General features: G+C 48.9%; 1 protein-coding gene across 7 annotated transcripts in view; it reads left to right on the top strand.

Moving 5' to 3' along the window:
* Positions 1-17,777, top strand: part of LOC144682545 (stromal interaction molecule 1-like) — a 158,087-nt gene that overhangs the window by 122,157 nt on the left and 18,153 nt on the right. For 4 of the 7 annotated variants that reach the window (XM_078544974.1, XM_078544972.1, XM_078544969.1 and 1 more), the window contains exons 11-12: positions 3,996-4,076; positions 11,827-11,896. In XM_078544974.1, coding sequence (XP_078401100.1) covers positions 3,996-4,076; positions 11,827-11,896 — 151 coding nt within the window. The remainder of the gene's footprint in view (positions 1-3,995; positions 4,077-11,826; positions 11,897-17,777) is intronic. The other 3 variants (XM_078544976.1, XM_078544973.1, XM_078544975.1) reach the window with 1 other exon arrangement.

Raw genomic sequence — 17,777 nt, 5'->3', positions numbered from 1 at the left:
CTATTGTATCCCTCGACACTCACATACCCCTCAATCTCACTGTCCCACCATATCTCTCATCCCCACCGGACAGACCCCTATACCCCAATCCTCAAACCACCGCCTCACAATATCCATCAGTCTCCTCTTCGCTCCAGAAACGCATTTAAGTGACTCAATCACATTCATTCTGTCTGTTTCAATATCTTTGTTGATAATTTATTGTGGAATTCTATTAACGAAACAAGTGTTGACTTGTTGGTTTGCGATGAAAGGCTCTAATATGGCACAGGATTGAATTGAAGGAAGACTCTATTCTGGATCTGCCCTGTTCTCCATTTTCCTCTTTCTCTCTGTTCCAGCATTTTCAGCAGAAGTCTCCACATGCTGGGTTCTACTTGGTGCAATTATCTCCCTAAACCCTACTGCCTCTTCACTTCATCCTCTTTAAAACCTACCACTTTGACCAAACTTCAGTTCCCCTATCTAATCCCTCCAGCCCTGCCTGGGCCATGTTTTCCATACTTTTTCCCTAAAGCACCTTGTATTACAGGTGCTGCGAAAATACAAGTTATTATCTTTCCAGATGAACCATGCATTATTCTAATCTCTTATAGCATGAACAATGTTTGGGTGGTGAAGAATGGGGGTGGAGTTGACATGTACGACCCAGGAGTAGGTAATTCGGCCCATCTTGTCTGTGATAACTCCTTGCTAGAATAACCCAAATGTAACCTCACCTCCCTTCTTTCTCCATGTAACCCATGTACCTCCCTATGTTTGAAATGTTAATTTATTCATCCCTTAAAAGATTCAGTGGTCCCTGCCTGAACCATCACCTGGGGTGATGCATTTAACATTCCTCTGCCTAGAGAGATGTATCCTAACTTCACTGTGTCACTAATGATTTTAAATGCAGTGTCAGGTGCATCACTTCTTTTGGGAAAAGGCTTATGTTGTAGTGGCAATGGTTCAAGTAGTCTGTTCTCACCACCCTTTCACCTCAACCCCTCTCTGCGCCACCCCACTCCCTGCATTCCCTTCCCACTCCGAACTTCCTCATTTGGCCAGTCTCCATGGGATTTGCTTGTGTATTCACAGAATCACAGAAACGTTCCAGCGCAGAAAGAGGCCATTCAGCCTGTCATGTCTGTGCTAGCCCTCTGAAGGAGCACTTGGTGCCACTAGCCTGCCTTTTCCCCGTAGTCCTGCACACTCTTCCTTTTCAATAGTCCAATTCCCTTTTGAATGCCTTGATTGAACCCCCATCACATTATCAGGCAGTGCATTCCAGACCTTAACCTGCACCACATGGACTGCAGCAGCTCACAAAGGCAGCTCACCACCACCTTCTCAGTTAGGAATGGGCAATAAACGCTGGCCTAGCCAGTGACATCTAAATCCCGTGAAAGAATAAACAAAAAAACACAAGCTGCATAAAAGAGTTTCTCCTCATGTTGCCGTTGCTTCTTTTGCCATTTACCTTAAATTTGTATGGTGGCTGTAGCTGGTGCCAAGAAAGCATCACTTCTCAAAGGGCCCTGTGCGGGTCTCAGCAGCACCTCCCCAATCAATTCATTGCTTTAGACACCTGCCGATTGCTTCGCTTTGCTCTCTCAGAGGGTGTTGCAATGCCCCATCTCTACCTGCGGAGGTTAACTCTCTGTGACCTAACTCCACCCCCACCAACACCCACAGTGCCAGCCATACAGTACAGCTGGTAACGCAGAGATTAATGGTCTGTGTTTTTGCCCTCTTACCACTGCCTGTCTTTATATGTCAGACAGGAATATCACTGACATTTAAAGAATGTGACCTTTTTGCTCTTCTCAACTTGTCGCAGCTGCTCTCTTTCTCATCTTTTCTTTTTCGTCATCTCTGTTTGCTGCATTTTTGAGAGCTAGTCCCTACCTTATCAACCTCTCTTTTATCTCTCCTCCCATTTCCAGCTACCCAATCCTCTTCTCCTGCTTTTACCCTTCACTGCAGTGTTCATCTGATCTTTAGCTCAGTCTCCATCCTCAGAAAGCAGAGGGTGGAATCAGATGAGTATTGGAACTGATGTAAATGTGCATTTCCTTGTATTTCCTGACCTGTAAATAAGAGATATTTACAGCACAGAAGGAGGCCATTCGGCCCATTGAGTCCCTGCTGGGTCGGAGTAGAGCAATCCAATCAGTCCCACTCCCTCGCCTGATCCCGGTAACCCTGCAAGTTTATTTCCCTCAATTGCCCATTCGAGTTCCTTTTGAAATCATTAACTGTCTCCCCTTCCACCACCCCCATAGGCAGCGAGTTCCAAGTCATGACCACTCACTGCGTAAAAGAGTTTCTCCTCCCATCTCCCTTACATCTTTTGCCCAAAACTTTAAACCTGTGTCCTCTGGTCCTTGTACCATCAGCTAATCTCTCCTCAATCTCCTTTGCTCTGCAGGGAACAACCACAGCTTCTCCAGCCTAACCTTGTAGCTATCCCTGGAACCATTCTGGTGAATCTCCTCTGCACCCTCACAATGACCCTCACATCCTTCATCCTTCCCAAAGTGTGGTGACCAAAACTGGACACAGTACTCAGTTGGTGCCCTAACCAGTGCTTCGTAAAGGCTCAGCATAACTTCCCCGCTTTTGCTCTCAATACCTCTATCTATGAAGCCCAAGATCCCATATGCTTTACTAAATGCTCTCTCAGTATGTCCCCCAAAGATCGATGAGCCTCTGTCCCTGGTCACTCTTTAGAACTGTGCCATTTAGTCTATATTGCCTGTCCCTATCCCTCCTGCCAAAATGCATCACCTCACACTTCTCTGGTATCATCCTCACCATTTGCCATTCTTCCAAGTTTGGTATCATTGACAAATTTTGAAATTTTCCTCTGTTTTCCAAGATCCAAGTCATTTATATACATCAAAAAAGCAACAGTCCGAGCACTGACCCTTGGGGAACATCACTGTTTACCATCCTCCAGTCTGAAATATAGCAATTTACCACAATTTGCTCTCCTCAAACCATGCTATTATCCAAGTTAATCACTGATCCTCCTATTCCATGAGACTCGAGATGAAAGTGGGTGTTAGCAGCATTTGGGGTCTGATTTGTCTGCACCCTCTCTCTGACCTGACTCGGTGATTCTGTGCGTGGTGGTCCTGAGAGGCATGGACTGAGGGGTTGGGTGCTGCCCTCCACATCACTGTGTAAATCATCAAAAGAGCTTAGTAATGTCAAAATAGAATCATTGTTTGACATAAATTTGTTGCCTTGTCAAAGGCAACCACTAAATTTTTTTCATACAAAACATTTACTTAGTGGGACCAGACTGTTCAATCCTCTCTCCTCTGAAGCTCATCCCCAATCTGGTTATGTGGCAGTAAATAACTGGCACTCTATTTACCCCTATGCAGCTTGCTATCTCCTCTCAGCTTGCGCCTGACGACCAGTTCACTCACTGTGGTGTTCTGTTTACTACACCCGTGTAGTTGTGATGCTTTCACCGGCATGTAACACTGGATGTGGAAAACCGTCTACGTGAGCAGTGATCATTACCCATTGCTACATCATACGTTCTGCCCTTCCAAACTGAACATTGTGCCCAAAGAGATCATTTTAAACAGCGCAACTTCACTCCACTTGTTCTCTTCACAGAAAAGTATTTGGAATTACGGAAACTGACCCCTAAACCCTGTTCAAAATAAATTAATCCAGAATCCCTATTTAATAACAGTGTTTCTGTCTACAGGATTATTCATCACCAGGGCAACCAGTCATACTGGCTCATGTTTCTTAATGAAACGCATTAATGTTGTGCATTAAATAATCCTATGACTCCTCAGCCTTGTTCCTTGCAGCAAAAGATGGATTTAATGACCCAGTCACTGCTGTATGTATCCATTTGTGGCTATCTTATTACTGGGTTTGGCTAGTAGAAAGTGCATACTGATTTAAGGGGTGACTGAGTTGCTGACTGTTATGTGGTATATGTGAATATTTTCCTTTTTTTACTTGGACTGGCTTGGGACCAGATATGGCATGGCTAATGGATCAAAGAGTCACTGAGCATTCCAGAATACCCCTGGACAATCTTTCAACATGGAACTCCACTGGTTTGAGATTATATATATATATATATACCGCTCTCTCTATCTCCCTCTCTCTTTCTCTCTCTCATTTTTTAATTGTCACTTCTCACAAATTGGCATGCTGTGCTTCCTGACACTGCAGGTAGTGACTCCTGAGCTTTTTTTTTTCCTCGCAGAAATAAGCAGGATGAGACAGCTTTCCTTCTGGGATGATTCTTCAATCTCATTCTTCAGTAATGTACTGCTTGTGTTACTGGAACCAGTAATCCAGGGAGTGAGAGATCAAATTCCACCTGAAAAGTCTAGAAATACAAAGCTGGTCGCAGTAAAAGGAATGGCAGATTGTTGTAAAATCCCAATTAGTTCACTAATGGCGTTCAGCAAATGAAGCTGGCCATTCTTAATTGTTCTGGTTCTATCTATGACTCCAGTCCCACACAAAAGTGGTTGACCGATTGTAACTACCCTCTGATGTGGCCTAGCAAGGCAGCTGTACCAAAAACTGTACCAACTTCTCAAGATTAGGGATTGACAATAATTACCAGCCTTCCCAGCAATGCTCGTGTTGTTTTCCTATTCCTTCATGGGATGTGAGCCATTTATTGCCCATCCCTAGTTGCCCTTGAGAAGGTGGCGGTGAGCTGCCTTCTTGAACTGCTGCAGCCCATGTGGTGTAGGTACATCCACAGTGCTGTTAGGGAGGGAGTTCCAGGATTTTGACCCAGCGACAGTGAAGGAACGGCGATATATTTCCAAGCCAGGATGGTGAGTGGCTTAGAGGGGAACTTCCAGGTGGTGGTGTTCTCATGCGTCTGCTGCCCTTGTCCCTTCTGGATGGTAGAGGTTGTGGCTTTGGAAGGTGCTGTCGAGCTTTGGTCAGTTGTTGAGGGTACATCTTGTGCATGGTGTACACTGCTGCCGGTGTGTGGGCTGCTTTCTCCTGGATACTGTCCAGGATAAAACCATGAGGTGTCTGGACGGAGTGGATAGGGCAAAATTGTTCCCACTCGTGAAAGGATCAATAATGAGAGGGCACAGATTTTAAGTAATTGGCAAAAGAAGCAAAAATTGACATGAGAAAAAGCTTCTACACAGTGAGTGGTTAAGGCCTGGAATGCACCACCTGAGACTGTGGTGGAGGCAGATTCATTCGAGGTATTCAAGAAGGAATTGGATGATTATTTGGAAAGAAACTGCAGGGTTACGGGGAGAAGGCAGGAGAAAGGCACTAGGTGAAATGCTCATTTGGAGAGCCAATGCCGACACAATAGGCCAATGGCCTCTTTCTGTGCTGTATCGATTCTGTGTTGAGCTTAAGTGTTGTTGGAGCTGCACTCACCCAGGCAAGTGGGGAGTATTCCATCACACTCCTGACTTGTGTCTTGGACAGGCTCTGGGGAGTCAGAAGGTGAGTTACTCCCTGCAGAATTCCCAGCCTCTGACCTCCTCTTGTAGCCGCAGTATTTATATGGCTGGTAATGTTTCTGTTAGTTTTCCTCTTGATTCCTATTGACTTCAGGTTTGCTAGCATTCCTTGATGTCACACTCCATCAAATGCTGCCTTGATGTTAAGGGCAGTCACTCTCACCTCACCTCTTGATTTCATCTCTTTTGTCCATGTTTGGACCAAGGCTGTAATGAGGTCAGGAGCTGAATGGCCCTGGCGGAACCCAAACTGGGGGTCAGTGAGCAGATTATTGCTCAGTAAGTATCAAGAAACGGCTGAAGGCACTGGACACTGTAAAGGCTATGGGCCCTGACAGCATTATAGCAATAGTACTGAAGAGTTGTGCTCCAGAATTTGCCGCGCCCCTAGCCAAGCTGTTCTAGTACAGCTACAACACTGGCATCCACCCGACAATGTGGAAAATTGCCTAGTACACAAAAAGGAGGAAATTCTCACTCGAGCAACTACCACCCAATCAATCTACTCTGGACCATCAGCAAAGTAGTGAAGGTGTTGTTGACAGTGCTATCAAATGGCACTTATGCAGCAATAACCTTCTCACTGACTCAGTCTGTGTTCCACCAGGGCCACTCAACTCCTGACCTTAATACAGCCTTTGTTCAAACATGGACAAAAAAAATTTGAATTCCAGAGGTGAGGTGAGAGTGATTGCCCTTGACATCAAGGCAGCATTTCATCAAGTGTGGCATCAAGGAGCCCTAGCAAAACTGGTGTCAGGGGAAAACTCTCCGCTGTTTGAAGTCATACCTAGCATAAAGGAAGATGGTTGTGGTTGTTGGTCAATCATCTCAATTCCAGGACTTCACTGCAAGAGTTCCTCAGGGTAGTGTCCTAGGCCCAGCTATCTTCAGCTGCTTCATCAATGACCTTCCTTCCATCACAAGGTATGTTTGCTGATGATTTCACAATATTCAGTGCCATTTGCAACTGCTCAGATACTGAAGTAGTCTAAATGCAGCAAGACCTGGACAAAGTTCAGGCTGGGGTTGATAAGTGGCGAGCAACATTCACGCCACACAAGTGCCAGGCAAGACCATCTTCAACAAGGGAGAATCTAACTGTCACCGCATGACATTCAATGGCATTACCATCACTGAATCCCCCACTATCAACATTCAGGGGGTTACCATTGACCAGAAACTGAGCTAGCCTAGCCATATAAATACTGTGGCTACAAGAGCAGGTCAGAGGTTGGGAATTCTGCGGAGAGTAACTCACCTCCTGACTCCCCAAAGCCTGTCCACCATCTACAAGGCACAAGTCAGGAGTGTGATGGAATACTCCCCACTTGCCTGGATGAGTGCAGCTCTCACAACACTCAAGAAGCTCGACACCATCCAGGACAAAGCACTCCACTTGATTGGCACCACATCCACAAGCATTCACTCCCTCCACCACTGATGCACAGTAGCAGCAGTGTGTACCATCGACAAGATGCACTGCAGCAACTCACCAAGGCTCCTTTGACAGCACCTTCCAAACCCGCCGCCTAGACCGACAAGGGTAGCAGTTGCATGAGAACTGCCACCTCCAGGACACTCACCATCCTGATTTGGAACTATATTGCCATTTCTTCACTGTCGCTGGGTCAGTCAAAATCCTGGAACTTGCTCCCCAACAGCACTGTGGGTGTACCTACACCACATGGACTGCAGTGGTTGAAGAAGGCAGCTCACCACCACCTTCTCAAGATAAATTAGGGAAAGGCAGCAAATGCTGGCTGAGCCAGCAACACTCACTTCCCATGGGTCATTGTAGAGGGAGCCTTACTCTGTATCTAACCCTGTGCTGTACCTGTCCTGGGAGTGTTTGATGGGGACAGTGTAGAGGGAGCTTTACTCTGTATCTAACCCTGTGCTGTACCTGTCCTGGGAGTGTTTGATGGGACAGTGTAGAGGGAACTTTACCCTGTGTCTAACCCCATGCTCTACCTGTCCTGTGAGTGTTTGATGGGGACAGTGTAGTGGGAGCTTTAGTCTGTATCTAACCCTGTGCTGTACCTGTCCTGGGAGTGTTTGATGGGGACAGTGTAGAGGGAGCTTTACTCTGTATCTATCCCCGTGCTGTACCTGCTCTAGGAGTGTTTGATGAGGACAGTGTAGAGGGAGCTTTACTCTGTATCTAACCCCGTGCTGTACCTGTCCTGGGAGTGTTTGATGGCGACAGTGTAGAGGGAGCTTTACTCTGTATCTAACCCCGTGCTGTGCCTGTTCTGGGAGTGTTTGATGGGGACAGTGTAGAGGGAGCTTTAGTCTGTATCTAACCCTGTGCTGTGCCTGTCCTGGGAGTGTTTGATGGGGACAGTGTAGAGGGAGCTTTACTCTGTATCTAACCCCGTGCTGTACCTGTCCTGGGAGTGTTTGATGGGGACAGTGTAGAGGGAGCTTTACTCTGTATCTAACCCCGTGCTGTACCTGTCCTGGGAATGTTTGATGGGGACTGTGTAGAGGGAGCTTTACTCTGTATATAACCCCGTTCTGTACCTGCCCTGGGAGTGTTTGATGGGGACAGTGTAGAGGGAGCTTTACTCTGTATCTAACCCCGTGCTGTACCTGCCCTGTGAGTGTTTGATGGGGACAGTGTAGAGGGAGCTTTACTCTGTATCTAACCCCGTGCTGTACCTGTCCTGGGAGAGTTTGATGGGGACGGTGTAGAGGGAGCTTTACTCTGTACCTAACCCTGTGCTGTACCTGCCCTGGGAGTGTTTGATGGGGACAGTGTAGAGGGAGCTTTACTCTGTATCTAACCCCGTGTTGTACCTGCCCTGTGAGTGTTTGATGGGGACAGTGTAGAGGGAGCTTTACTCTGTATCTAACCCCATGCTGTACCTGTCCTGGGAGTGTTTGATGGGGACAGTGCAGAGGGAGCTTTACTCTGTATCTAACCCTGTGCTGTGCCTGTCCTGGGAGTGTTTGATGGGGACGGTGTAGAGGGAGCTTTACTCTGTATCTAACCCCGTGCTGTACCTGCCCTGGGAGTGTTTGATGGGGACAGTGTAGAGGGAGCTTTACTCTGTATCTAACCCCGTGCTGTACCTGTCCTGGGAGTGTTTGATGGGGACAGTGTAGAGGGAGCTTTACTCTGTATCTAACCCCGTGCTGTACCTGTCCTGGGAGTGTTTGACGTTTTGTGTGTGAGATTTTGCTGTACCAAATTGGCTTGATGTTTCCTACATTACAATAGTGACAATGGTATTTTATTATCTGTAAATTGCTTAGGGATGTCCGGAAAGCATTTATTTAAAGACAATTTTTTTCTTTATGTCAAGTGCCAGAAGTAGATCTTATGGGGTGTTCAGCAATGGGAAAATTGTAGCTGTTTTTGGTGACTGGCGGTGTAGTGGATGATCAGTTACTCCTGTTAAATTGAAGCTCTGTCACTACCTCCAGTCTGTTAAGAGCACTGTTCCTCTGCGTGACTCTGATTCTTCCGCTATATCCCATGTGTGTCGTGATATCGCAGCATCCACAGCCAACCCAAGATTCTGCAGCACAAGATTCGGACTAACCTCTGCATCATGGACACGTTAAACCCCCTTTCAGGGTAACCCAGTTCCCAGATGCACTGCACACTCGGCCCCCTCTCTGAGGGGATGTTAGTTACAGCACTGAGGTGGAGGATAAACAAATCATGCTCATGAGAATGGGGGAAGGGGGTGACATTGCCGAGGGCAGTGTTTGTACCCCTGCTCTATAGTATACTGTTTACTGTAGCTGTGTTTTTAGAAAGCTAAGTCTCTCTATTGAAAGAGGATGTAGGCAGTGAAACTCCTCCCCACCAGTCATCCTTCCATTTTGGGTTAGGATGGACGGCTCTCACCACTCCAGACACCCACCCCGCCAACTCTCTCCCTCCCCCCCGCCAACTCTCTCCCTCCCCCCCGCCAACTCTCTCCCTCCCCCCCGCCAACTCTCTCCCTCCCCCCCGCCAACTCTCTCCCTCCCCCCCGCCAACTCTCTCCCTCCCCCCCGCCAACTCTCTCCCTCCCCCCCGCCAACTCTCTCCCTCCCCCCCGCCAACTCTCTCCCTCCCCCCCGCCAACTCTCTCCCTCCCCCCCGCCAACTCTCTCCCTCCCTCCCGCCAACTCTCTCCCTCCCCCCCGCCAACTCTCTCCCTCCCCCCCCCGCCAACTCTCTCCCTTCCCCCGCCAACTCTCTCCCTCCCCCCCGCCAACTCTCTCCCTCCCCCCCGCCATCTCTCTCCCTCACCCCCGCCAACTCTCTCCCTCCCCCACGCCAACTCTCTCCCTCCCCCCCGCCAACTCTCTCCCTCCCCCCCGCCAACTCTCTCCCTCCCCCCCCGCCATCTCTCTCCCTCCCCCCCGCCGACTCTCTCCCTCCCCCCCGCCAAGTCTCTCCCTCCCCCCCGCCAACTCTCTCCCTCCCCCGCCGACTCTCTCCCTCCCCCCCGCCGACTCTCTCCCTCCCCCCCGCCAACTCTCTCCCTCCCCCCCCGCCATCTCTCTCCCTCCCCCCCGCCGACTCTCTCCCTCCCCCCCGCCGACTCTCTCCCTCCCCCCCGCCGACTCTCTCCCCCCCCGCCGACTCTCTCCCTCCCCCCCCGCCGACTCTCTCCCTCCCCCCCGCCGACTCTCTCCCTCCCCCCCGCCGACTCTCTCCCTCCCCCCCGCCGACTCTCTCCCTCCCCCCCGCCGACTCTCTCCCTCCCCCCCGCCGACTCTCTCCCTCCCCCTCCCCCGACTCTCTCCCTCCCCCTCCCCCGACTCTCTCCCTCCCCCTCCTCCGACTCTCCCCCTCCCCCGACACTCTCCCTCCCCCCCGACTCTCTCCCTCCCCCTCCCCCGACTCTCTCCCTACCCCCCGCCGACTCTCTCCCTCCCCCCCCTCCGACTCTCTCCCTCCCCCCCGCCGACTCTCTCCCTCCCCCCCGCCGACTCTCTCCCTCCCCCCCGCCGACTCTCTCCCTCCCCCCCCGCCGACTCTCTCCCTCCCCCCCGCCGACTCTCTCCCTCCCCCTCCCCCGACTCTCTCCCTCCCCCTCCTCCGACTCTCCCCCTCCCCCGACACTCTCCCTCCCCCCCGACTCTCTCCCTCCCCCTCCCCCGACTCTCTCCCTACCCCACCGACTCTCTCCCTCCCCCCCCGACTCTCTCCCTCCCCCCCGACTCTCTCCCTCCCCCCCCGACTCTCTCCCTCCCCCCCGACTCTCTCCCTCCCCCCCCGACTCTCTCCCTCCCCCCCCGACTCTCTCCCTCCCCCCCGACTCTCTCCCTCCCCCCCGACTCTCTCCCTCCCCCCCGACTCTCTCCCTCCCCCCCCCCCGACTCTCTCCCTCCCCCCCCCCCGACTCTCTCCCTCCCTCCCCCCCGACTCTCTCCCTCCCTCCCCCCCGACTCTCTCCCTCCCTCCCCCCGACTCTCTCCCTCCCTCCCCCCGACTCTCTCCCTCCCTCCCCCCGACTCTCTCCCTCCCCCGACTCTCTCCCTCCCTCCCCCGACTCTCTCCCTCCCCCTCCCCCGACTCTCTCCCTACCCCACCGACTCTCCCCTGACGCCTCTGTCTCTCACCTCAAGTGGCAAATACAGGAATCCCCTCCCTGAAGTGAGGTTAAAAGTGTCCCTTTTGCCAGCTCAGAATTAAGCTGATTTAACAGCTCTTTTCCTTTTGCTAATTGCTGTTGTTCCACAGCTTGGTCAGCACCTCTCCTGTGTGTGGTAGCTTTTGCACAATAAAGCACTTCTGATAACACGTGATCTCTGCTCCAGTCACTGTTTGCTTATGGTGTCTCAGTAATGACGGGAGGGAGGTGCTGAATGGGCTCCAGATTGAGTTTCCCCTTCACCAGCCTGTGGTTCCGAGTGACACCCGGTGTGCTCCTGACCTCACTATGGTGTCAACAGCAGCTGGGACTTGCTCAATGTAAATGGCAGGGGTGGAGGTGGCTGAGGAGGCAGGCCTTCAGCCTGGCCCACGTGCATGCTGCACAACTGTGAAGACACAAGAGCAGAAGCGGTGTAGCCTCAGTTGCCTAAATCAGCTGCCATTTGGTTTAAGCTGCTGCTGATACACGGCACAGCTAGTAGGAGACACAGTGCCCACTGTGAAGTGGCAGTCCTGTATCAGGTCGCACTGGTGCTGGGCCCTGTGGGGATGGACGGACACAGTTTGACTGGGGGTGCACTGTGGATGGTCAGGTGGCACTGGGCTAGGCAGTAGGCACTGGGTCTGACAGGTTGGGAGTGACACTCGAGACATGGGGGGATGGGGGAATTGGGGGCACTCAGGACTGCATTTAGTAAAGAGTTTTGTTTCCTGTGTTCTAACTGTCCTCTTCTCTCCTCGCAGCCTCCCTCAGCTCGCACCCAACTCTTCGTCAGCGTCAGGTTGACTCCCAGCATGCTGCTGGCTCACAGAGGTTGGTAGAAGGTTTTATCCCTGGACAGAGTGAATCTCATTCGTGGAGCAACAGGGCATCTCTCCGCCGTATGCAAAGCCTTTCCTATGTGTGTTCCTGTTCTGATGTGTCTGGACCTACCTTGTCCTCCTCCTGCACTCACTCTCACTGCATCTTTCACCCCTCCCACCATCATACGCTGGAAACCATTCCTGACCTTCCCCCTCCTGATGTCCTTGACGTCACCGCTGGGATCGGTATGCAGACTAGAAGTCATGGGTACTGCTCTTTTCCTTTTGTTCCTGCCTGACTGAATGGCTTGCTCCGACTTTCAGCTCCTGTCTAAGATTTCTGACTGTGTGCGTGTCTGTGTGCGCGCATGTGTGAGCGTGCAATTGTCTGGCTCATGAAGGTGCAAACCAGGTGTGTGTGCAATTACGCCAAATCCCGATACACAGTTGCATGGTATGTTGTGAGCAATCTTGCGCGTGTGTTTGCGTCTTATCCCAGGCTTGTGCTTGGGGTGGTACGCACAGTTCTGTGTGTGTACATGCCAGTCTCTAACTTGCGCAGAATGCAGCACTTGCACTCCTGTGAGTGTGGGTTTCTGCATCTGTGAATGAGTCTACAAACCCATGTGTAGTGATCGTTTTAATTCAGTTAGATTTAGCTGTTACAATCCCTGTGGAGACCGATAATATTTAAAAAGAAATTCAAACTTCCAGTTAATAACTGAAAAGGATGTCACAACAAGATTTCATGTTTTAAAACTTTTACTGTAATAACTGACTAAATGCACTATTGACTAAACACTATTTTCTTTTTGTAGGCAACTTAGACCTTAAACTAGATTCCCCTTTTATACTTACTACACATTGCACTTTCCATGGAATTACAGTCCTTTTAGCAGACAGTCCACAGTTACTCTCCACTTTCGATGGGTTCCTGTATTCCCATTTTGCCAAGTAGTAACTTCAGGTACTTTCCTCAATTTTCGGAGTTTCTTCACCACTAGCAATGAAGCTTGTTCCAATGATTCTTCTTCCACCAACCCTCACCCCCCTGCCTCCACCACCCCCAATCCATACCAGGATGAATCTTCCAGAATTCTTAGATAGCTGCAGGATGCATCTCTTTGACTAAGACCATCTCCCTCCCGCATCCAGCTGTGATGGCTTGCAAAGCCAAGCAGCCTCTTTTCTCTGCTGACCACACAAGAACCTCTGTCTCTCTCTGTCTGCGATGTTCATTGATTTGTAGGGGAGCCTGTAACCTGATCTCGAAAATGGCTTCCTCTGTCCTTTTCCCCAGGGCAATGTGGAACACTTCAACCTTGCATCCTGGTAGAAATGGTAATTAGCTATCCCTAACTCTAACTCACTTACCTTAAAAGTAAAGGGACAGTTTACAGCACAACTCTTTACACCATGGTACTTTCAACACCTTTCTGAGACTTGGGAGACTCGAAGTCTACTCATTGTAAACTCAGAGACTGCTGCCAATGTCTCCAAGAGTAAATACCTTGCACCTTCTTGTCAGTAGATCAATCTAAGCCTTCCTTTGATCTCTAACAGGCAAACTACCCAGTCTTGCTGTTAGGTCAACTTCAGAACAAGTGACATGACTCCCTTCATTTACCCTAAATTTAAAGCTACAGTCCAAAAATATAATAATTTTATAAACCTCACAATTGTAACATAGCATAAAAGGACAAAGATAGACCAAGAGTAAAAGTTCTCAATTGGGGAAAGGGCAATTTTACTCAACTGAGAGGCGATGAGGCAAAAGTGGACTGGAATCAGCTACCTGAAGCTGAAACCCCCCACGATAAATATCCTGGGGGTTACCATTTACCAGAAACTGAACTGGACAAGCCATATAAATACTGTGGCTACAAGAGCAGGTCAGAGGCTAGGAATCCTGTGGCGAGTAACTCACCTCCTGACTCCCCAAAGCCTGCCCACCATCTACAAGGCGCAAGACAGGAGTGTGATGGAATACTCCCCACTTGCCTGGGTGAGTTCAACACTGAAGAAGCCTGACACCATCCAGGACAAAGCAGCCCGCTTGAATGGCCCCACACCCACAAACATTCACTGCACTTACCACCGACGCACAGTAGCAACAGTGTGTACCACCTACACGGCACACTGCAGGAACTCACTTAGACGGCACCTTCCAAACCCAAGACCACTATCATCTAGAAGGACAAGGGCAGCAGACGCATGGGAACACCAGCACTTGCAAATTTCCCTCCACGCTACACACCATCCTGACTTGGAAATATACCGCCGTTCCTTTACTGTCGCTGGGTCAAAATCCTGGAACCCCCTCCCTAACAACACTGTGGGTGTACCTACACTACATGGACTGCAGCGGTTCAAGAAGGCAGCTCACCACCACCTTCTCAAGGGCAATTAGGGATGGACAATAGATGCTGGCCCAGCCAGCGTAGCCCACATTCCATGAATGAATAAAATAAGATCAGTGTTGGAGCAGTGAGATGCATTCAAGGTGGAGATAGTGACAGAGACAAATATGTTCCCACAAAGAGGAGGTTGGGACTCCCAAATCTAGACCCCAAATGTAAATGTATACTGAATAGGATTAAACAAAGATGGGGAGGTTATGTCAGATACGGAGAGCTCATATATCTCACAAAACCCAGAGAATAGAAAACACCAGGGTGGTTTAAAAAAGGAAAGCAAATTGAGGGCGCGAAAAGGTATCGGCAAATAAAAGCAAGGAATACCCAAAGTTTATAAATACATAAAAAGCAATATGATAATAAAGGAAGGAATAGGGCCAATTAGAGACCAGAAAGATAACTTGTGTGTGAATGGTTCTTAATGAACACTTTGCGTCTGCCTTCACAAAACAGAACAATGATACTGACATTGTAGTTGAGGAGTGTGGAATATTGGATGGGATAAACATAGTGAGAGAGGAAATCTTATGGGACTTCATACCTTTGAAAGTCAGTAAATTCCTAGGCCCGGATGAACTGTATCCAGGCTGTTAATAGAAGCAGGGGAAGAAAGAGTAGAGGTTCTGACCATCATTTTCCAATCCTCTCTGGCTATAGGCATGGTGCTGGAGGACTGAAGGGCAGCTGGTGTTGTGCCACTGTTTAACAAAGGAGGAAGGGGATAGCCTGTGCAATTATAGGCCAGTCAACCTAATCTCAGTGGGTAAATGTTTGGAAGGAATTCTGAGGAGTAGTTGATCATCATTTAGAAACATACAAACTAACCAAGACCGGTCAGCATGGATTTGTAAAGAGAAGTTCATGTCTGATAAATTGGATTGAATTTTTAAGGAGGTAGAAAGGCGCGTCAGTGAGGGTAGAGTGTTTGATGTAGTCTACAAGATTTTAGCAAGACCTTTGACAAGTTCCCACAAGGTAGACTGGTCAGTAAAGTAAAAGCTCATCGGATCCAAGGGAAATGGCAGGTTGGATCCAAAACTGGCTCAAAGGCAGGAAGCAAAGGGTTATGGTTGATGGTTGCTTTTGTGACTGGAAGGCTCTTGCCACAGGGTTCAGTACTAGGCCTCTTGCTTTTTGTGGTGTATATCAATGATTTAGACTTAAATGTAGGGGCATGATTGAGAAGTTTGCCAATGATGCAAAAATTGGCCATGCAGTTGATAATGAGGGAGAAAACTGTAGACTGCAGCAAGATATCAATGGGCTGGTGAGTTGGGTAAAATAGTGGCAAATGGAATTCAATCCAGAGAAGTATGAGGGAATGCATTATGTGGAGGACACAAGGCAAGGGAATACACAACAAATGGTAGGATACTGAGACACATAAAGAAACTAAGGGACCTTGGAGTGTATGTCCACAGATTCCTGGAGTTGGCAGGACAGATAGATAAGGTGGTTAAGAAGCCTACAGATATTTTTTAAATTCTTTGATGCGAACATCACAGGCTAGGCCAGCAGTTATTGCCCTTGAGAAGGTGGTGGTGACTCGCTTTGTTGAACCGCTGAAGTCCATGTGGTGTAGGTACACCCACAGAGCTGTTAGGAAGGGAGTTCCAGGAATTTGACCCAGCGACAGTGAAGGAATGGCAATCTAGTCTAAGTCAAATGGTGTGTAGCTTGGAGGGGAACTTCCAGGTGGTGGTGTTCCCATGCATCTGTGCCCTTGTCCTTCTAGGTGGTAGAGGACGTGGGTTTGGAAGGTGCTGTCGAAGGAGCCTTGGTGAGTTTCTGCAGTGCATCTTGTAGATGCACTGCTGCCACTGCATCGGTGGTGGAGGGAGTGAATGTTGAAGATGGTGAATGGGGTGCCAGTCAAGCAGGCTGCTTTGTCACTTTCTCACATGTTGCTGGAGCTGCACACATCCAGGCAAGTGGAGGGTATTCCATCACACTCCTGACTTGTGCCTTGTTTATGGTGGACAGGCTTTGGGGAGTCAGGTGGTGAGTTACTCACTGCAGAATTCCCAGCCTCCAGAGGAGGCCAAGATGGATCATCCACTCAGTATTTCTGGATAAAGATGATTGTAAATGCTTCAGCTTTGTCTTTTGCACACCTGTGCTGGGCTCCCCCATTATTGAGAATGCGTTTATTTGTGGAGCTGCCTCCTTGAGTGAGTTATTTAATTGTCCACCGCCATTCACAACTGGATGTGGCAGGACTGCAGAGATTAGACCTGATCCGTTGTGGAGTCACTTAGCTGTCTATCGCATGCTGCTTACGCTGGCATGTAAGTTGTAGCTTCACTAGGTTGGCACCTCATTTTAGGTATGCCTGGTGCTGCTCCTGGCATGCCCACCTGCATTTTTCCTTGAACCAGGGTTGATCCCCCAGCTTGGTGGTAATGGTAGTTTAAATTGGAATGGCAGGGGGATGGGAACCTAAGCAGGGAGACAGAGGAGGAGGAAACAAGGATAGAAACGAAAGACAGAAAAGTAAGACGCAAAAGTGGAAGACAGAAAAAACAAGGGCGAGAAACAAATGGGGTCATCGTGCAAAATAAAGCTAAGATGACTAACAAGGTTAAAAAGATAAGTCTAAAAGGCATCGTATTTTAATGCAAGAAGGTAGCTGAATTAACAGCGCAAATAGATATAAACGATTATGATATAGTTGCAATTACGGAGACATGGCTGCAAGGTGACTAAGGATGGGAACTGAACATCCAGGGGTATTCAATATTTAGGAAGGATAGACAAATAGGGAAAGGAGGTGGGGTAGCATTGTTAGTAAAGGAGGAAATCAATACAATCGTGAGGAAAGATATTGGCTTAGAAAATCATGATGTGGAATCTGTTTGGGTGGAGATAAGAAACATCAAGGGGCAGAAAACATTGGTGGGGGTTGTCTATAGGCCCCCAAACAGTAATGGAGATGTGTGTGAGAGAAGGCATCAAACAGGAAATTAGAGATGCATGCAATAGGGGTACAACTGTAATCATGGGTGACTTTCATCTATATATAGATTGGACAAACCAAACTAGCAATAACACTGTGGAGGAGGATTTCCTGGAGTGTGTACGTGATGGTTTTTTAGATCAGTATGTTGAGGAACCGACTAGAGAGCAGGCTATCCTAGACTGGGTAGTGTGCAATGAGGAAGGATTAATTAACAATCTTGTTGTGTGGGGTCCCTTAGGGAAGAGTGACCATAAAATGATAGAATTGTTTATTAAGATGGAGAGTGAAGAAGTTGAATCCGAAACTAGAGTCCTGAATCTAAATAAAGGGAACCATGAGGGTATAAGGCTCGAGTTAGCAATGGTGGATTGGGGAACCTTACTATGAAAGGGTTGATAGTGGATAGGCAATGGCTAATATTTAAGGAATGTATGCATGAATTACAACAATTATTCATTTCTGTTTGGAGCAAAAATAAAACAGGAAAAGTGGATCAACCATGGCTTACAAAAGAA

The sequence above is a fragment of the Cetorhinus maximus genome, chromosome 7 (genome assembly GCF_964194155.1).
Source record: "Cetorhinus maximus chromosome 7, sCetMax3.hap1.1, whole genome shotgun sequence".
Taxonomy (NCBI): domain Eukaryota; kingdom Metazoa; phylum Chordata; class Chondrichthyes; order Lamniformes; family Cetorhinidae; genus Cetorhinus; species Cetorhinus maximus.
This window is presented reverse-complemented; position numbering and strand designations above follow the sequence as displayed.